The sequence below is a fragment of the Spodoptera frugiperda genome, chromosome 20, assembly GCF_023101765.2.
Source record: "Spodoptera frugiperda isolate SF20-4 chromosome 20, AGI-APGP_CSIRO_Sfru_2.0, whole genome shotgun sequence".
In the NCBI taxonomy this organism is placed as follows: Eukaryota; Metazoa; Arthropoda; class Insecta; order Lepidoptera; family Noctuidae; genus Spodoptera; species Spodoptera frugiperda.
In genome coordinates, this window is record NC_064231.1 from 2,908,868 (window position 1) to 2,930,950 (window position 22,083).

At 32.9% G+C, this 22,083-nt stretch overlaps 1 protein-coding gene and 3 long non-coding RNA genes across 36 annotated transcripts; 3 read left to right on the plus strand and 1 right to left on the minus strand.

Moving 5' to 3' along the window:
* Positions 1-1,137: 1,137 nt before the first annotated feature.
* Positions 1,138-5,817, plus strand: LOC126911943 (uncharacterized). Of its 12 annotated transcripts, none has more exons than XR_007706496.1 (7): positions 1,138-1,264; positions 1,591-1,923; positions 2,092-2,367; positions 2,534-2,688; positions 3,006-3,171; positions 3,339-3,628; positions 4,210-5,817. It is a non-coding gene; the product is annotated as an uncharacterized LOC126911943 (long non-coding RNA). The 12 variants fall into 12 exon arrangements; XR_007706502.1 differs by having other exon boundaries at positions 3,006-3,127; positions 3,295-3,628; XR_007706497.1 differs by having other exon boundaries at positions 2,092-2,257; positions 2,645-2,688.
* Positions 1,261-4,238, minus strand: LOC126911944 (uncharacterized). Of its 20 annotated transcripts, XR_007706521.1 has the most exons (7): positions 4,072-4,238; positions 3,842-3,956; positions 3,653-3,703; positions 3,370-3,484; positions 2,443-2,605; positions 2,116-2,328; positions 1,753-1,947 (listed from the first exon to the last, which is right to left on the minus strand). It is a non-coding gene; the product is annotated as an uncharacterized LOC126911944 (long non-coding RNA). The 20 variants fall into 20 exon arrangements; XR_007706519.1 differs by lacking the exons at positions 2,443-2,605; positions 3,370-3,484 and adding an exon at positions 2,606-2,668; XR_007706507.1 differs by lacking the exons at positions 2,443-2,605; positions 3,370-3,484 and adding an exon at positions 2,606-2,668 and having other exon boundaries at positions 2,116-2,442.
* A 2,868-nt stretch (positions 5,818-8,685) lies between the features above and the next one.
* LOC126911945 (uncharacterized) lies at positions 8,686-11,766 on the plus strand. Of its 3 annotated transcripts, none has more exons than XR_007706524.1 (3): positions 8,686-10,207; positions 10,361-10,513; positions 10,666-11,766. It is a non-coding gene; the product is annotated as an uncharacterized LOC126911945 (long non-coding RNA). The 3 variants fall into 3 exon arrangements; XR_007706526.1 differs by having other exon boundaries at positions 10,819-11,766; XR_007706525.1 differs by lacking the exon at positions 10,361-10,513 and having other exon boundaries at positions 8,686-10,360.
* A 6,478-nt stretch (positions 11,767-18,244) lies between these two features.
* On the plus strand, positions 18,245-20,456 carry LOC118282298 (heat shock protein 68). The gene has a single exon (XM_035603314.2). The coding sequence runs from the start codon at positions 18,403-18,405 to the stop codon at positions 20,296-20,298; it is 1,896 nt and encodes a 631-aa protein (XP_035459207.2). The 5' UTR covers positions 18,245-18,402; the 3' UTR covers positions 20,299-20,456.
* Positions 20,457-22,083: the final 1,627 nt, after the last annotated feature.

Genomic DNA, 22,083 nt, shown 5'->3' on the forward strand with positions numbered 1-22,083 from the left:
GTAGGTATGTGGCTATTGCTTATATAAAAACATTTCTTCGCTTAAATTATTAATCTAAGTGAAGAAAGACTTAAAAATAAACAAAATGATAAAAATAAAGCTGTTGTTAACAATTTCCGTCAGTTTTATAAATCGTCATTATTTGCAAAATAAATCTATTCCATTACCTTCCTATAAGAATTTTTAAAACATTTTACCTGATTTCATACGACCAAATGTATATTTTTACGTGAAACTACGAATATTATACGCCACGATACGCAATTCTGATCCCAATATTTAGTTTGACTGATCCATGCCTCTATCTATTTTGGGAAGATGATCTAACGTGTCCTATATCTTGCACCACAAATAGCAATAGCAGAAATATATAAACAAATCGTTTAATTGCAACATTTTTACGCTTAGTTGTAAAACATGACCTTGATTAGTCATTACCGTGATATCATCCCACTAACTGACTTATATTTGCACCATAGCACGCAATCCGATTGATCTATACTTCTATAGGTATTACTTTATGTTCATTATAATACACAAATTTTGCAAAGCAATCACTACCTAACTCTGATCTTTTAAATTGTATCCTAAATCGTTCTAAACATAGAAACGATAAATAATTCTTCGTCACTCCATAAAAGGCTAGCTAAAAAAACGTGGACACGTAGTCTCATAATTATTTACGCCTATTGCGTCTCAAATCCTTTAGTTGTCCTTGACTGAACAATAATTTTAAACAACCTAATAATATGCATGGTTTATTCATGGTCTTTGAGTAATAATTGTTACGATCTGACTAACACTTCTCAATTACTTCCTTATTATAATAATGTATGACTATTTTTTTTATTTCTTACACCATAATACGCAATTCTGTACTCATTAATATTCTGATCTCTTTATTGAACGTAACCTTAATAGGAGAATGATCTCAACCGTCCTATATTTTGCATCATATTTTGTAAACTCATGATTTCATCCTGCTTCATAATTTTGACTTAATCAGTTGTATGTCTTGCACCATAGCACGCAATTGCCCTCATTATTATTCTAATCTCATTTTAAATTCATCGATCCTAGAACTGTCTGACCTATATTTTTCATAATTTTTTGTAAACTCATGATTTAATCCTGCTTCCTAATTTTAACTTAAACAGTTGTATCTCTTGCATCATAGCACGCCATTTGCCTTCATTATTATTGTAATGTCATTTTAATGTCATCGATCCTAGAATGATCTCAAATGTCCTATATTTTGTATTAGGTACATTTTGTAAACGCACGAAACCTAGGATTTAATACTGATATTCCAACATCGTTTAATTTCTATTGCACCTAGCACGCCGTTTGCTTTCATTATTATTGTAATCTCATTTTAATTTCATCGATCCTAGAATGATTTTAAATGTCCTATAATTTGCATTAGTTACATTTTGTAAACGAACGAAACCTAGGATTTAATACTGATATTCCAACATTGTTTAATTTCTATTGCACCTAGCACGCCATTTGCCTTCATTGTTATTTTAATCTCATTTTAATTTCATCGATCCTAGAACGATCTCAACTGTCCTATATATTTTTCTTTAGGTTCATTTTGTAAACGAACGAAACCTAGGATATAATACTGATAGGTACTCCAACATCGTTTAATTTCTATTGCACCTAGCACGCCATTTGCCTTCATTATTATTGTAATGTCATTTTAATGTCATCGATCCTAGAATGATCTCAAATGTCCTATATTTTGTATTAGGTACATTTTGTAAACGAACGAAAACTAGGATTTAATACTGATAGGTACTCCAACATCGTTTAATTTCTATTGCACCCTAGCACGCCATTTGCCTTCATTATTAGTGTAATCTCATTTTAATGTCGTCGATCCTAGAATGATCTCAAATGTCCTATATTATGTATTAGGTACATTTTCTAAACGAACGAAACCTAGGATTTAATACTGATAGGTACTCCAACATCGTTTAATTTCTATTGCACCTAGCACGCCATTTGCCTTCATTGTTATTTTAATCTCATTTTAATTTCATCGATCCTAGAACGATCTCAACTGTCCTATATATTTTTTTTTAGGTTCATTTTGTAAACGAACGAAACCTAGGATTTAATACTGATAGGTACTCCAACATCGTTTAATTTCTATTGCACCTAGCACGCCTTTTGCTTTCATTATTATTGTAATGTCATTTTAATTTCATCGATCCTAGAATGATCTCAAATGTCCTATATTTTGCATTAGGTACATTTTGTAAACGAACGAAAACTAGGATTTAATACTGATATTCCAACATCGTTTAATTTCTATTGCACCTAGCACGCCATTTTCCTTCATTATTATTCTAATCTCAGGTACATTTTGTAAAGGAACGAAAACTATGATTTAATACTGATAGGTACTCCAACATCGTTTCATTTCTATTGCACCTAGCACGCCATTTGCCTTCATTATTATTCTAATCTTACTTTAATTTCATCGTTCCTAGGATGATCTCAAATGTCCTATATTTTGTATTAGGTACATTTTGTAAAGGAACGAAAACTATGATTTAATACTGATATCCGAATATCATCTTATTTTCTATTGCACCTAGTACGCCATTTGCCCTCATTATTGTTCTAATCTCAGGTACATTTTGTAAACGAACGAAACCTAGGATTTAATACTGATAGGTACTCCAACATCGTTTAATTTCTATTGCACCTAGCACGCCGTTTGCTTTCATTATTAATTCATTTTAATCGATCCTAGAATGATCTCAAATGTCCTATATTTTTTAGGTACATTTAGTAAACGAACGAAACCTAGGATTTAATACTGATATTCCAACATCGATCTTAATTTCTATTGCACCCTAGCACGCCATTTGCCTTCATTGTTATTCTAATCTTACTTTAATTTCATCGATCCTAGAATGATCTCAAATGTCCTATATTATGTATTAGGTACATTTTCTAAACGAACGAAACCTAGGATTCAATACTGATAGGTACTCCAACATCGTTTAATTTCTATTGCACCTAGCACGCCTTTTGCCTTCCTTATTATTGTAATGTCATTTTAATTTCATCGATCCTAGAATGATCTCAAATGTCCTATATTTTGTATTAGGTACATTTTCTAAACGAATGAAACCTAGGATTTAGTACTGATAGGTACTCCAACATCGTTTCATTTCTATTGCACCCTAGCACGCCATTTGCCTTCATTGTTATTCTAATCTTACTTTAATTTCATCGTTCCTAGGATGATCTCTAATGTCCTATATTTTGTATTAGGTACAGTTTGTAAACGAACGAAAACTAGGATTTAATACTGATAGGTACTCCAACATCGTTTAATTTCTATTGCACCTAGCACGCCATTTGCCTTCATTATTATTGTAATCTCATTTTAATTTCATCGATCCTAGAATGATCTCAAATGTCCTATATTTTGTATTAGGTACATTTTGTAAACGAACGAAAACTAGGATTTAATACTGATAGGTACTCCAACATCGTTTAATTTCTATTGCACCTAGCACGCCTTTTGCTTTCATTATTATTGTAATGTCATTTTAATTTCATCGATCCTAGAATGATCTCAAATGTCCTATATATTTTTCTTTAGGTTCATTTTGTAAACGAACGAAACCTAGGATTTAATACTGATAGGTACTCCAACATCGTTTCATTTCTATTGCACCTAGCACGCCTTTTGCTTTCATTATTATTGTAATGTCATTTTAATTTCATTATTGTTCTAATCTCAGGTACATTTTGTAAACGAACGAAACCTAGGATTTAATATTGATATTCCAACATTGTTTAATTTCTATTGCACCTAGCACGCCATTTGCCCTCATTATTATTCTAATCTCATTTTAAATTCATCGATCCTAGAACGATCTCAAATGTCCTATATTTTGCATTAGGTACATTTTGTAAACGAACGAAACCTAGGATTTAATATTGATATTCCAACATTGTTTAATTTCTATTGCACCTAGCACGCCATTTGCCTTCATTATTATCTCTAATCGATCAGGTACATTTTTTGTAAACGAACGAAACCTAGGATTTAATACTGATATTCCAACATCGTTTAATTTCTATTGCACCTAGCACGCCATTTGCCTTCCTTATTATTGTAATCTCATTTTAATTTTATCGATCCTAGAATGATCTCAAATGTCCTATATTTTGTATTAGGTACATTTTGTAAACGAACGAAAACTAGGATTTAATACTGATAGGTACTCCAACATCGTTTAATTTCTATTGCACCTAGCACGCCATTTGCCTTCATTATTATTGTAATATCATTTTAATTTCATTGATCCTAGAATGATCTCAAATGTCCTATATTTTGCATTAGGTACATTTTGTAAACGAACGAAAACTAGGATTTAATACTGATATTCCAACATCGTCTTAAATTTCTATTGCACTTAGCACCCCATTTGTCTTCATTATTATTCTAATCTAATTTTGACGATCCTATAATTATTTCATCATAATTCATAAATCCGATCTTAAAATATGTCTCGCAATCTTTACTTTTTCCCAAAAATCCTATGTTCCTAGTCTTCTTGCATCATATTTTGAAACATTGTGATTCATTACGTGGTAACGTCACTTCCTATTTGCAGTATGACTGAAATAATTCTACGTCTTGCACCATAGCACGCAATCTTTATATTATTACTGTTTTATCTCATATGTAATTGAATCTCAACGATCCTCCATACTCCATTCTCTTTATAAATTATATTATGTTTTTCAAGTTCAAATCGTTTAATGCGAATATAAGTCAAGTGTAATTATTGTAAATATAAGTTTATATTAATATTAGAATGCTCTAACCGACGCATACGTTACAATGTATAAAAATAAATTTTCGCATATGTCACGTAATTTGTACTTTATCCAAAAAACCAATCAGCCTAGTCTATTCTTGCATCATATTTCGTAAACCTTTCTAATGAACTTGAACAGTTTTATATCTTGCATCATAGTAAGCAATTCTGATCTCACTGTTGAATCTTTACGTCCTTAGTACGACTTAAAAATAACCAACCGAAATTGCGTCATCATTACCCTGATGTTAAAATTAATCTTAAAAGTATGATTACAATCTTCTTCTTGCATTACAAAACGTAAATTCATGATCTTAAAATTATCACGGTCAAAATTGTACATCATTGTCCAATTGTATTTATATTTTCGTAAAAACGTTTGATTTTGCAACCGAAATGTTGTCTTCCGCCTATTTTCTTCACATCATATTTTAACGTATGTGTACCATATATTTTTAACTCAATCCTTGTACCTTCTCCATTTTCAATTGTTTTAGCTCTTGCATGGATGTTCCTAAAACAATATCGTGTAGCCTAGATCTTAAATTATCATTATATCTGAACCTAGTTTGTTATTGCTGATATTTGTGTAACTGCATTTTCGTCATAGTCATCATTTCTTACTTTTACCGTCTATTCTTCCTAACGTTAGCCAATTTTGGTCTCTATTGCCTATCCACTTATTATGTGCAATTTATCATAACAATATATTTCATTTTTAACACTAACAATAAGATTGTGATTTCCGTGTACGCAATTATGTAAACTTAAAAAAACCGTTGGTATGTTATAATTGTAATTTCGTAGTTAGTATTCCGTATCGTAGTTATTAATTTTATTGACAAAAATAAATAAACATAAACGTAAGAAATAAATAAATGTAAATTTAAAAATAAATTAGTAATTTACGTACCTATTAATAACTCTTCCGCAATTATCATCATCGTCACAAAAGTCGTTAGCAAAATATTTGCCATTATTTGAGTTAAATCATACGAATAAGTAATAAAAAATATATTTCTGTGGTTAAAATTGTTGCTAATTCAGAGTATTGGTCCTTCTAATATCCTCATAATATCCAGCCGTTTCCTTTCAATCCTTTATAGTCCTATATAGCCAATTTTGGTGACTAGACCTGCTGACATCGATATAATTTCAAACTTCATTTTAAGAATGGGGCAATCAAACGTATGAATATATGCATAGGTATGTATAACAATCTTCATAGACTTCATAGTAGTTGTTCTTGGTGTTTTCGACAATCAATTCCATGCTTGAAAATTCAAGTCTTTAAATATCCTAAAACATTCTTCTTCTTCGTAATAACTTTGACGTCCATTATCATTTCTTTGATGCCCAAATATATAAGTTTTATGTTCAGTCATTAGATTATGAGAATATTAGACTTTTGATGAATAGGTAAACATTTGGATATTTTAATTCAAGTTCAAAAGATACTTGTGTTCATACACCTATATCACTTATAAAGGGTAGTGCATCTATTTGCCAAACGGTATATGCAAAATTGCAAATCATGCCTAATTATTTCTTCTTTCTTCTTAACATATTTCTACCTATATTTTTTTATCTATGTACGTTGAAATCTTCATAGTTACTAACATAAATTCTATCAACAGTAAGCTTCTTTGCTTCAAAAATGTTTTCATCTTCTCAAACAATATTCAAATTAAAAACGAGCACGTGCGCAATTTTTAGCATTGCATTCTCTCGTTTATCAACCGCCATATTTTGCAAGCGTATGCTTGAACGCGTGAATTGAATCTTTAATTTAAAATTCCGTAACGTTTTTTTCGTTGTTAGCATCAATAAGTAGAAGTTATTCTGGAGAAATAAAGCCTTCACTTGCCTTTCGAAATATAATTAGGTCCACGACTGTTTCACTATTTGCCTTGTCTAGGCGTATTTCGTTGTAACTGTGCATTTTGTATTTTAAAATGAATAGTGTAAACAGCTATTTCTCTACTTGAAATTCTACATTGTATTGTTATCATGGCCGTGTATTTCATTAATTTTGTCTCTCCATTTTTTAATTTCTTCTAAACCAATCAATCTTAAAAGGAATTTTGATAGACACATGGTTCGTAGCAAATATGTAACGGAATGTCGACAGACATGTTTCATAATAACGTCATTTTATCCCGAATTATCGAAATTATTGAAGATAATTTTATTATCGCTCATTCTCTTGTCATCAAAATTAGGATAGGTTTAATTTCAATTGTTCCTCAAATGACGTACCTATCTAATTTGCTCTAACCTATAAATTAATATACGAGAGTTCTGCTTTGATCCATACCCTATTATAATCTTCTTGACCAAAATCTTTACGAAACACAGCATTTTGATAAATTAAATTAACACTAACCAACGCTAAAGAAATTTCTTCTATCATAATAATCCCGTGATTTTGAACACTTTATCAGACTACACACCGACTTAGCTACAACTACACAGTGCACGACACACACACGTAAAACAATCCACGCTTAGAAACAACACTATTACACCGCACTATACACTACACACGCCTCACCATAACCTATAATAATTATCCCACAATTATCACACTACCTTTTTGCCCATCTATCGTCCTCAATACCAACGATATCTTTCCTATATCAACACTCCCATTCCCTTTCTAATCTTCAAATATTTCCTTCAAAACGTATTGTTTTAACCACAAAACTTAACTGAACCCACACACGCGTTAACCGATCCACTGCTAAAAATGCTAGCACAAAACGCCACACGATACACAGAATTTGTTTATAGCCTTTAGTGATACGTATATAACCTATTACTAGCTATATATCCTACAAAAATTAATAACACGACACAACACAACGCAACATTTTGCTGTAAACTGTTCACGCACCTACTCAAAATATTATTTTGCCGTATTTAACCTTATTATATTATACACCACACTACATCCTAGGACATTAGTCTAATGCTTCGTACACATGTCATTATTAGTCCTATACCACATTTCTGTGTGTTTCCCTTTCGCGTTCTATCAAACACACTACACACCGTTCACATTAACTCATGCGTCCGTAACAAAGAACCTTGCATGGTGAACCAATTTCTATAAGTAAGTATTATTCTTCGTCTTTTTAACGTATGGGCAGATAATTTGAAATAATAAGACCCTAACTGTTATTGTATCTAGTTATCTTTGATCCTTTAGGTGGAACATGAACTTCAAACTCTGCTATGACTTTTGTGACCTACTGTCAATTTCTTGTTAATCATAAGCATAGTAGAAATTCAAGTTCATTTGTAGCTAATATTGTTTTCAAAGTATTCATATACGCATGTCCCTAGTGTTTAATCAAACACACTTCGACCTCAACACGTCGTTGTACAATGTTCCCATTTGTTTGTTACAAAATCGCATGATGAACCTTTCGTACTTCCTATTTTTTACTTTCTAAATACTTTGAAAATACTATTTAACCAGATCATAGTATGGTAACCAGTCACTTTTGATCTGTTGTCTTCTCAAACTGTTATACAGCTTTCGTCCATCTAATCCTATAGCCATATTTTGGCCAAATGTAGTTTTAGGGTAAGTTTCATTCATATTAGATGAGTTAGTTCTCGTTTAATGTTTCTAACCTATTCAGGTTATTCATACTACATTTATTGTTGTTATTTATCTTTCTCTTTTCTCAAATATCTCATAATTAATCATTTGAAATAATAATACTTTGAAAATCAATACCTAAAACTGTTATGGTATGTTTGATCCTTGATGTAACGAATCTCAAACTCTTCTACTTTCCATCCATCTACTCCTTATAGCCATTTTATCGCCAATTGTAGTCATATGGTAAGATTCCAATTTGCTATTAATATTGTTTTCAAAGTATTCAAATATGCATGTCCCTAGTGTTTCATAAAACACACTTCAACCTCAACGCATCACAACGCTGTATAATGTTCCCATTTGTTACAAACTCTCAAAACGAACGCTTCCTAGTTCCTATTTGTGCTTTCTAAGTAATTTGAAATACTTTAAAAATCAATATTTAACCAGAAATAATATGATATCTTATCACTTTTGATCCGTTGTTACTCCAATCCTATAGCCATATTCTGACCAATTGTAGCTTAGCGCAAGTTGCCGATTTCTTATAGTTTTCAAAGTAATCAAAATGCATGTTTTTCATTGCGAATTAGTTCTCTAGAGTCTATTTTCTTAAAGGTTCTTATTCGTACTATAACATAGTCTTACATAGTATTTTCCTTCTTTGGTTACGAGTTTTTTGCCAAATACAGTTTATTTTATCTATGGGATTCTATAGATTTTCGTCTATTCCCTTTCAACACTTTCCTATTATATTATTCTGCCTTGCTTTGATTAAAAGAGTTTTGTCAAATATGGAGCTAAAATCACATCATATACGTCAATGATACCTTCCCTATAGGCATTTTACATACTTCTTCTGGGATCAACAGAGAAACTTCGTATTATCTTTGCACCTATAACAAACAACCTATATTTATTTCTATAAAGAAGTGAATTATTGTTAACATCCGCTTGTTAATTACGTGGTTCCATATTTGTATAGGAATTAACAATTAAAAATGCATTACAATTAATTTCCGATCCGTGCGAAACGTTGTATTTCTTAGTAATTACGAACACGCGCATGTAAAATTAATGAATCGTTCTCTAGTAGTCGATGTTGATTAAATCCATCAAGCATGACTTTAATTTTGATTTCGAGGTTCATATCTCTTAGTGATTATATTCAATATACTTGAAAATATTCAAGTTCTTTGTACTCAAAACAATATTGTATCTATCTTTTGCAATCGCTGCATCAAAAATCTATACAGATATAATTTTAAGTATTATACTACTTTAAACTTTAAGTTTAATTGATATAAGTTCTTCCATTGACATGTTGAAAGTCAAACATGAATCCCAATCTCTATCTCTATATTTTTGAGAGTAGTCTAGCTGTGTACTCTATCAATCAATCTTATTGGTAAAGATAAGATTCCATTTGTTATACCTATTGCCTTATAATTTCTATTGCTTCATAGTTGTACATTTCGTGGTCAACTAACAGGACTCTGAATATCAAAATGTAAATTAGGTCAAGCCAAATTAAATATCTAAATATGCCATCTTTCAACGATTGGCTTTATAGCAGAGACTGTGTCATCTATTGCCTTATAATTTCTATTGATTCACAGTTCAATTTCTATTGCTTTACAATTTAATTTCTAATGCTTCACAGATTAATTTCTATTGCTTCATAGTTGTACATTTCGTGGTCAACTAACAGGACTCTGAATATCAAAATGTAAATTAGGTCAAGCCAAATTAAATATCTAAATATGCCATCTTTCAACGATTGGCTTTATAGCAGAGACTGTGTCATCTATTGCCTTATAATTTCTATTGATTTATAGTTGTATATTTCGTGGTCAACTAACAGGACTCTGAATATCAAAATGTAAATTAGGTCAAACCAAATTAAATATCTAAATATGCCATCTTTCTACGATTGACTTTATAGCAGAGACTGTGTCATCTATTGCCTTATAATTTCTATTGCTTTATAGTTGTACATTTCGTGGTCAACTAACAGGAAGCTGAATATCAAAATGTAAATTAGGTCAAGTCAAATTAAATATCTAAATATGCCATCTTTCAACGATTGACTTTATATCAGAGACTGTGTCATCTATTGCCTTATAATTTCTAATGCTTCATAGTTTCACATTTCGTGATCAACTAACAGAACCCTGAATATCAAAATGTAATTAGGTCAAGTCAAATGAAATATCTAAATATGCCATCTTTCAACGATTGACTTTATATCAGAGACTGTGTCATCTATTGCCTTATAATTTCTATTGCTTCATAGTTGTACATTTCGTGGTCAACTAACAGGACTCTGAATATCAAAATGTAAATTAGGTCAAGCCAAATTAAATATCTAAATATGCCATCTTTCAACGATTGGCTTTATAGCAGAGACTGTCTCATCTATTGCCTTATAATTTCTAATGCTTCATAGTTTCACATTTCGTGATCAACTAACAGAACCCTGAATATCAAAATGTAATTAGATAAGGCCAGTATAAGTCTGTAAATATTATATCTTTCAGCGATTGACTTTATAGCAGATACTGTGTCATCTATTGCCTTATAATTTCTATTGCTTCATAGTTTTACATTTCCTTTTTACAACCTTCTATATATATGGTTTCACCCACTCACTTCACTCAATGGTCCTAACAAAACTTTGAAAATCAATGAGTCAGTTAGGTCAAAATAGATCTCTAACTCAATTAGAGAAGATCTAAAATGTCTTGTTCTTTCAAGATCATTAGCAATATTAGAATTTGATGTTTCACATAGCATGATTGCCAGAGAATTTATTGTCATTGTAAATCCGTCTTTCTTGGGTAGAACCTAGTATATCTTTCTAATGTTTAATTAATTTATTGCAGTTAAAATATATTTCCAAAGGTCATCATCTCTTTTATTAGGAATTTGACTGTATAATAGTGTAGCTTACGCTGTATTTAGAGCTATAAGTACCTATTATATTCTTTAATTCGATTCCTTAAGTTTTCAATTCAATTGTAAACATCCTCTATTAATGCGCATTAATTAATCTTTAACATCATTAGCATTTGCTATTAACGATTCATTTTGATTTATTATTTCCTCAAATGCTCTTAAAATCTCCAGTTTAATTTTTTTAACAAGTCAAACTATCCGTGTATATTTGACTAAGTATATCAAATTGCAATTTCTTAATCGCTTCAACTAGTAAATGCTTCATTAACTTTACTTTATTGTTCTTCAAAAACAATGCCGTGTTGATTAAACTTTTCTTTGTTTAGATTTACAGCTGTTTTGTTATATTCAACTATTGTTCTTATATCAGGACTATTGTTATCCTTCGTTTTATTATTGACGTCAAACTTAGTATTGTTGTCTTCTTAAGAATTTATTTATAGATCCAAATATTTGTGTGGTTTATCGCAGTTTTGCTTACGATTTCAGATAAAATTAGGTTTAAGTGTAGAAGTAATATAACATTATACACAAAGTATTCCCAACCATTGTTATATTCACGACACATGCAAAATTTAGGCACGTACGAATAGAAAATACTTCTAGCAAATATTTTACTAGCCCATGCAATCAAAAAGAAGCCTAAACCGAACCGAATTATTTGAAAGTGTCCATGAAAAGCAAGCTCCGTGGTAGACTTTATTTACTCGTTGTTAAGGTACATAATAAAATGACAAGACATCACTACACATCACCCACATGCACTTCACATCGAGAAAAGAAAATATGGAGATAGAGAAAAAATTAACCCGCACGGTATATCTATGTTTCTTGATAATTATATCACTCCACAGAACACTATGGGAAGTCTCACAAACACTTGGGATGCCAAGCAAAATCAACTACACTTGGATAGATAGACTGAGTGCCTACAGGTGTTGGAGCTGGTAAAAATAGATTTCACATACAACCAATCACAAAAACTAGAAGCAATCACGTAAGAACTTATCAACATGACACCAAACGTTTCGTTCTAAAAATGTGTTCTAGGTAACAGAAGCTTGATTTACGTCTTGTGTTGTTTGTGTAAGAAATGCGTGTTTTTCTTTTAATACATCAGCACATATAATAAATTTTGGTTTGTTAAATAATATCAAATTAATCACTTAGCACACACTAGCTGAAATACTGATAAAATCTTCCAATTAAAATTTATCATCATCACGATCACCTATTTTAGTAATTCCTTTTACTGAAGCGTGTTAAGAAATACTAAATATAGGTTTCAACAATCACAAAACACTTGTAGCATTAAAAGCTGTCGAAATTAGGTATTACTACCGAAGGTCAATAAAATTGTATCGATACATTTTATACTTTTTAATTCTCATTATGTCCACTCTATCAGTGATATTTAAGTGGAGGTCAGGCTACTTGCAAAACAGGTATAACTCGTCTATTATTGGTTTTAATACCTTATTTTCTGAAGCTTTATGCAATATTTGATATCACCAACTTTAAAATCGTACTTGTTGTTAATAATATAAAACACAAATTATAAAAATACAATTTAAAACACCACTAAACTTTCCACTTCACTCGAATATTTTAGTTATCAACAACAGACGAAATCTAGGAAAATAAACGTTGATACGAACGTAGTAAATAAATATGCAAAAGCTTTAGGTAAAGCTAAGAACACAGATATTGTTAAAATAAAGGATAATGTCAACCTCAAGCTAACAACGAATGCAAGACAAGGAATAAAATGAAGTGCTCGAGAAACTAGTTCTTACGACACACAACATAAAATCGTGATCAGCGCAACCTAACGTTCACTGGGGTAATCATCTCAACGAATGCTACAAAACGTGAGTAATTAGTGACGTACGCAAGGACCTGCCCGCCTAAGGAGGTAGGTACTAAATCTGAATTGTGAGCCAAATTAGCCAACGTGCAACTGTGTGCACAGTGCAACAAACCCAAGCAACGCGACGATCTATTGGCAGTCTCGCAAACCCGTATGCATTCAAGTGAAAACATTCTAAGTACCAAAAGCGTATGCACAATTTTGTGTTAGAATATGATAGAGATAAGGTATATTATTATTTAACCAAGCGATGGGTTTTATTAACAACGATGGTCCCGAATGTGATGATTTAAACTTGAAATCTGTACAATAGTCGCAGCGAATTACACAAGAGGCAATGTAGCTATTCTCTTAAGAATTTCTCTTTAAATGAGCAAGTATTTTACGACACAAAATACAAAAGCACGTCTAATAATTTAATTATTCAGTAGCTAGATACCAGCCATATTTAGTTAGAGAATGAATTTCAAAGATGCGTTCTTTCAATGATGTTTGTAATCAATTGGTTAACACTACTGAAAGTTAATATTTGCGCTATAGGTAGATACAATGCTGGATGCTTGCTTATGCTCATAGCCGTAAGATTGAAAAATCATCATACAAAATACGCAATGCCCTCAAATTGTAATTGAGGAAAATAACTCTAAGTGCGATATTAATTAGGTTACCACATCCTCGTTCTGGTTAATAACAAACATATAGGTATATGTATAAATAAATACTATAATCACCTACCACGATAATAATAATAACGTATAATATTTACAATACATATATGTAAATAAGTAGCATTTAATTAAATCTTCGGAAAATACCAGTCCAAATAAATCCGTAATATACCTATCCTACCTAACTATACAAATATTAAATCCGTAATATATCCTGCCTAAATAGGTACGTAAATTATTAAAAATAGTAAAATAAGTCGAATATATTGTAAAATTAATAAAATAAACGCAGACGTAAACGAAAATAAATGTCGTAAAATTACGAAATAATATTGAAGATCACGAAAAAAATACCTTTCGATATTCGATGTAACGAATTTAAATGAATATAGAGTACCTTAAGAAGATTTATGAGAAAAGCTGCATAAGTTCAGTTGAATCAGTAAATCACTAGTACTCAAAAGTACATACCTAAATATATTTTACTTTAGTTAAAAGAAAATGTCTTTAAACATCCTTACTCCTCTGAAGGACTCCTTAATTACAACTTCCACATTTTATTACGTATTTTTCACTAACGCAATCAATATTAAACAGTTAATAAAAATAAACGTTTTAATATTCTCTCACACCACGGCTTTATCAAAATGTCTTTACGAACACAAACACATTATCTGACTATGCTTACAAGCACTTAATTAGCCATTTTTATACACAAATTATAATTTGGTAATTCCGTTATTGATAACATTATCAATCTGATCATATCGTTATTAATTCATTAAATATATCTCCTTATCATGTTAATGTTTATCTCTTCTGTTAAAACCATTTTCCAATATATTGGACAAGCCGGAAAGTAACCACACCACAAAGTTTGATACCAGATAAAATTTGATTACGTAATCATATTGTTTTCTTTTTTAATTGTTTCAGAAAAACCAAACGTTTATCACTTGTTTCTTTGATATCAAAATTGCAACTGTAAATACTATCCGTAATAATTGTACCTAATCCTATTTTGGAATAACCGCAAAATTCCTACGATTATTTTTCGATTAAAGCCGTAACAAGAATCAGCTCCGTATTTGTAAAAATAATAAAAAAATACATATAAGTAAGAAATAATCTTATCCTATAAATCATGTTCACTATGTGTCTTTAATAATAAAGATTTAAAAAAATCTCTTTCCATTCTTTCCGTCAAAGAAAATATTATGGTAATGTTCAATATTTTTTACAATTTATGTAAAACGTTATTCACAATAAACATATTTATCCGTTTTTCTACCCTATCCTCGTTTCAGATAGCTATCGAAGGTACACCTCCATACCCTATCCCTATTTGACACGTCATCAAATTCTAAAACTCGAAAACACGAAAAATACGAAAAACTTGAGCTATAATATCTGAATATTAGGTACAGTACCTAGTATAGTACCTATGTATATTATTGGTTTAAAATCCAATACAATATAACATCCTATACCACATTATGACACGAAGTCTAGAATCTAGAAGTCTAGTATATCGATTGCCGCATGACGAAGGGCGGTGCCCCAACCTGACCTGCGCAATATAGTTTCTGGACGCCCTACAGATGGCGCAGTTAGCGCTGACGTCATCTTTTATCCGCAGAACAGCTGTTCAATGGAAAAATACTAACAATACCTTTGACGTAGCATTATTGGTGTTTTACAAAGAATTAAATTTAAACGGTGTGCCTATTAACGTACGCAAAAATCAAAAGCCTAATGTTTTCTGGGCTTTTTGTATGGCTCTACCTAGGTCATACCGCAGACTACCTAGCCTTGTCTTACCTATCTAGGTAATATTTTCCGTTTTGCTTAGTGTCCTCAATAAGACAGCTCATTTAAAAACATATAATTCATAAAATAATGTGGTTTTTTTCTTATTAGAATAGCGCAAATTAATGACCCTGGGTCGTAAGTTTAGGATACCTATGTCGCTATTTCAGAATTTCGATCAATTTTTAAGTTTTAAAGTTATTTTTCATGGCCTACCTACGTGAAAAATTTGATAAAAAAATACGTAAATTACGAAAAAATCACGAAAATTTTATTTTTTGATGTGCTCGTCAGTATAAGCCGCAAAAATATCAGCAATAATCAAACTAGGCTTTATCCAATATTTTTTCTTATAGGAAGGTAATGCCTAGGGTACCTATTTTTGTAAGCACTAACGTGCTGGCACGAACGAAACTGTATTTAAAAAGCCGTAAAAATGGTAATTCAAAGTATAAAAAATATGTTACTGAAAAACATGGAAAATTCCATTTCTTATTTAAACAGATGTTTTCAAATCAGCTGGAACAATGTTTTTGCTGATAAGAGATTAAATAATGTCCACAACAAACAAACCGAGTGAAGGTCAAATAAGACGCCATTTTGGTCACGTATGTCGGCAAATATAAAACACCGGTTTTTAACAATCCTACAGCGAAATACACAGAATAAGAGGCTAAAAAGACACTAAAACACGCCAAAAATAAAAATAAAGCGAATAATCAACAGGTAATAACAGTTTTTGGAAACTTAAAAGTCTAACACAACCACATCATGGCGTTCTGTGACGCAATTACAAAGAAATCCAAATTTTGCCAATAGTATACAAAAATTTACGAAATAAAAACAAAAATATAATAAAGTAATACCTTACCTTACATCTTATTCCTTAAAAAAACGTCTTCCCCTGCTTTATACAATCAAAATTAAGAGGATCTACGCAGTACTCGTCAACCGGGCGATGACTCCGCCATTTTATGTGCTAACGGGACTTGCCACCTCTTTAGCTATACTCCGTATATTATACATTTTTAAAACTATTTTGTTACTTGGTATGTGCCTACATTTTAAAGGGCCTGACTGGTCCTACCACTACTGAATCCTAAAATACATGGTAATAACCGAACCTCACCACTAGACTTGGAAAAGGTATCTCAAAGAATCCCCCCCGCGTTTCAGTTTATATAGCCATTGCGTCAGATGCAGTCCCCTCAACCCACTTCATTATACGGACAAATTCAGAAGGTCCCATAACACAATAACCGGTTGGGGAAGCAAACAAACGTCTCTCAACGGTCGGGTAACCGTTCTAGAATGTTCTTTGCCGCAGTGTAAGAGACAGAGTTATAAGAAAGAACGTGATGGCGATAATGTATTGAATTTATTTTCTAGAATAATCGCCCGCAAAACCTTGACGTATGAAAGAGACCGAGCATATATTTTGCGAGACGACAATATAATTTGGAATGTTCTAGAATCGATAAACGTAGACAGTGTGGCCAGTACCAGTACATGATTCTCCCTAGTGGAATATTTTCCACTACCACGCCTTATGTTCCAAAATAAAATAAATTTAATGGAAGATTCCACTGAAAACCTAAAAAAAAATATACCTGTACTATATTATTTTGAAATAATTTCTACACTGCAGCTAATTCACTCACATTTCAATTGGAAATATCAAGGCTTTCTTAACTCTACAACGAAGTAAACTAATAGTTAAGTACTATTTATTTGCAAATTCATTTACTCTATCCTATAGTGTCATTGGCCGTGCAGCTAATTGTATATTAATGAGTTATCTCATTAACTTTTAATTAACTCTGAGGTCAATGCACTCAACTTATAAACAACTGTAAGACCTAAATATTTCTGTTATGGAAACTGATTCGTAGTCCTAATACAGACCTTTATTTAAAACGTTTTAATTATTACCAAAAAACTGATAATTTTCCTGAAAAACGAAAATTTGTTAAATAAGATTAGTAAGTATAAAATTACTGCTAGAAAATTGAAAACAAGTTTTCACATAAATAAATTGTTTAGGGAAACTCGTAATAAAACATTACAAAATATAATTATATATATTATCGTGTCGGGTGTCCGGTCCGTTGCTCTTAACAAAACATCATGGCTATTAGTAATATTTAAGTTACATCACCTGTATTACACAAAATGTACTGCTTTTGCTTAGATTTTTTGGCTTATACACATATCAACTTTCGGATAAAAAAATCTTGTTTCACCTTCTTACCAAGAATAATACCAAGTAAACGGGGAGTTTTTATTGTCTGGTATTACCCTTTATTGCTCTCCCGCTCTAAAACTCATAGCTCTATCTCTTTCTAGAACGCTGATTGGTCGACAAAAATAGAGCTTACATTAAATCCATTTGTAGAACGTTCCTGATTGGTAGTTCGTGTAAGTTCTAGATTGTTCTGGAACGCTATTGGCCGAGTATATAAGGAGCCGGCAAGCGCGGCAAAGCATTCAGTATTTGAAAATACAAGCAAGCGAAGAGAAGAGAAGAGGTTAAGTGCGGTAATACTACCGAACAAAGTTTACGCAAAACAAATAATAATACAAGTGTTTATTGTTCAAGTGAATACAGAAGAAATATAATTAAGAAAAATGCCAGCTATTGGAATTGATCTTGGTACAACCTACTCGTGTGTTGGAGTGTGGCAGCACGGGAATGTGGAAATCATCGCAAATGACCAAGGCAACCGAACTACTCCGTCATACGTCGCGTTCACAGACACCGAACGGTTGATTGGAGATGCAGCTAAAAACCAAGTCGCCCTCAACCCCAACAACACAGTATTTGACGCCAAACGACTCATCGGCCGCAAGTTTGACGACCCGAAGATCCAACAGGACATGCAGCATTGGCCCTTCAAAGTCATAAATGACTGCGGCAAGCCCAAGATACAAGTTAACTTTAAGGGAGAAACTAAGAAGTTCGCGCCGGAGGAAATCAGCAGCATGGTGTTAACAAAGATGAAGGAGACTGCAGAGGCTTACCTCGGAACCTCAGTGCGAGATGCTGTCATCACAGTTCCGGCATACTTCAACGACTCACAACGACAAGCCACTAAGGATGCCGGTGCCATTGCTGGTCTTAACGTGCTAAGGATCATCAATGAGCCAACAGCTGCCGCCCTCGCCTACGGTCTCGACAAAAATCTCAAAGGCGAACGAAATGTGCTAATATTTGATCTTGGTGGCGGCACGTTTGATGTGTCCATTCTAACCATCGATGAAGGCTCTCTATTTGAGGTACGGGCGACTGCCGGTGACACACACCTTGGCGGTGAAGACTTCGACAACCGGCTAGTGAACTTCCTAGCCGATGAGTTCAAACGCAAATACAAGAAAGATATGCGAAACAACTCACGCGCTCTCCGCAGGCTTCGTACGGCGGCAGAACGCGCGAAACGCACGTTATCTTCCAGCACAGAAGCAACCATTGAAATTGATGCACTACACGAAGGCATTGATTTCTACACTAGAGTGTCGCGTGCACGATTTGAAGAACTAAATGCTGATCTGTTCCGAGGCACTCTTGAACCCGTTGAAAAGGCGCTTAAGGATGCTAAACTAGACAAGAGTTCCATCCATGACGTTGTACTGGTCGGCGGCTCTACTCGCATCCCCAAGATCCAGAGCATGTTGCAGAACTTCTTCTGTGGCAAGCAGCTGAACCTGTCCATCAATCCAGACGAAGCCGTGGCATATGGTGCCGCAGTGCAGGCAGCTATACTCAGCGGCGAGCAGCACTCTAAGATCCAGGACGTGCTGTTGGTAGACGTCGCTCCTCTATCACTCGGTATAGAGACAGCCGGTGGTGTCATGACCAAAATCATCGAGCGCAACGCTAAGATTCCTTGCAAACAATCGCAGACGTTCACCACATACTCAGACAACCAACCAGCTGTGACCATCCAAGTATATGAAGGTGAACGAGCCATGACGAAGGACAACAACTTGCTGGGTCGCTTTGACTTGACGGGCATTCCGCCTGCACCTCGAGGAGTGCCTAAGATTGACGTCACCTTCGATCTAGACGCGAACGGAATCCTGAACGTATCAGCCAAAGAAAACAGCACCGGGCGCAGCAAGAACATTGTGATCAAGAACGACAAGGGTCGTTTGTCGCAGGCTGAGATTGACAGAATGTTATCTGAAGCCGAGCGATACAAGGAAGAGGACGAGCGCCAGCGACAGAGGGTGTCTGCTCGCAACCAGCTGGAGTCATACATCTTCAGCGTGAAACAAGCGCTGGACGATGCTGGCGACAAGTTGAGTGAGCAAGACAAGCAGACGGCGCGGAACGAGTGTGACGAGGCACTGAAGTGGCTGGACAACAACACACTTGCTGAGAAGGAGGAGTACGAGCACAGAATGAAGGAGCTCCAGAGAACGTGCTCGCCTATCATGAGCAAAATGCACGGCGCGGGAGCTGGACCCCAACAATACGGACAGCAACAAGCGAACTCGGGGCCCACAGTAGAAGAAGTAGACTAAATTCCTAAATTAGTAAAACATTCTGATCTCTAGTCCCACCAGTATCTCAATTGTAAATAATAGCTTTTAAGTTAATTTAAGTATTTATTTAATGTATGTTAAGAAAAAAAAAACACAATCATGTGCTGGAAAAATAAATAAAACAAATTCAAATGAAATTTTTCGTCTTTCTTTTTTCCTCTAAACTTTTATTTTACTAAAGTAATTATTGCACAGCACCTAACAAAATATTGTTAGATATATACATAGAACCACTAATATGGCCATAATAACTAAGTAGACACATTGCCTTAAAGAAATAAACCGAATTGACTAAAAATATTAGGTGAACTGTACTTAGACCTAGGTACTTAGACATATGCCTACTTAAAACGAACATGAAAATGATCATGTTACGTTTATATTTTATATTCTACCTACACATAAACATAAAACTGCCTCTAACAATTCAGAATCTATATATTAATACGTGATGCAAAAACTTTGGACCGCTTTTTACGAAAATTGCGCGGACGTAGGAGCATAAAATTTGGTACACTTATAGTTTATGTGTAGGAGAAGTGCAGGACGCTAATATTTTTCAAAAATAATGCTTATAAAGTACATTAAATTAATAAATAAAACATTACACACACATGCATAGTATCTGATCGTATTTGACAAAACGTCAAAATCGATAGACATTGCGATGATATTGACGTCTCATATGAATAGAGTTTTATAAAAGAGTTTGTTTGAGTTCGAGTTAAATAAAAATTATCCTTGAACGTATGTTAAGTGGTATTGTAAATTAAATCGTATATGGTTGAATTTCAACCACTAGGCGACCACTAGTACAACTATAAATCAGAGCACCATAGCTTCACTAATACCATAGGTACAATGTATTTTGGTACTTAAAGATAGAAGTGTCATTTCATCATTTCTAAATAATAGGATATTTCTAAAAACACTGGAGGATGTTTTTGCAAATGCAGACTGTGCATTTGCGGTGCATTTTTAACTTACATTTTCTGTAGGTATACGGTCACTTAGTCAGTATGCACATTAAATTGATACGCATTGATATAATTATAACATACAGCATTAGACTCGTCTTAAATGAATTAATGAGTATACTAAAATGCAAGAATCGTAGCAGAGAACATTTACATTCACTTTCAAGAATCTGCATCTAGGGCTAGGAGAGAACCCAGGATGGTAGGTACTAGTAGGTAGACGCGTATTTTTGAAAAAATGTAAGTTTACATTCACATACAGATGTAAGGAAATAGCAAATAACGCCATCTATATTTTGCTTACAGTAAGCATGAAAAGTGAAATAATTCCACAGATTAGATTTCATATTTACATTAACGTGAACAATTATATAAAATTTAGAAAAACGTATATAGGTATTTACTAACTAAAGTTATTTTTAATATTATTTTTGAATTCCTATTACAAAAAAACCCCCGACATAAAAATTAATTTCCCTTTAAAAACTAAAAAATAATAAAAGAAACTTAATCTTAAAGTACCTAAGAATGTACTAATAATTCTAAGAAAAAAAAATACGTCGCGTTGGTGGACCGCTCCTAATTGTTTCTTACTTATCTACGATTTGTTCATAAGTATCACATGCTTGGTGTTAACATTAAAGTAAATTGGCGGTGTACAGTCCGTAGGAATGCGGTCCCCCAACGCGACATATTTTTTTTTTTAGAATTATTAGTACATTCTTAGGTACTTTAAGATTAAATTTTTTTTATTATTTTTTACTTTTTAAAGGGAAATGAATTTTTA

Excerpts from the sequence above, each read along its gene's own strand:
- LOC118282298 (XM_035603314.2), top strand. The coding sequence starts at position 18,403 with ATGCCAGCTATTGGAATTGATCTTGGTACAACCTACTCGTGTGTTGGA.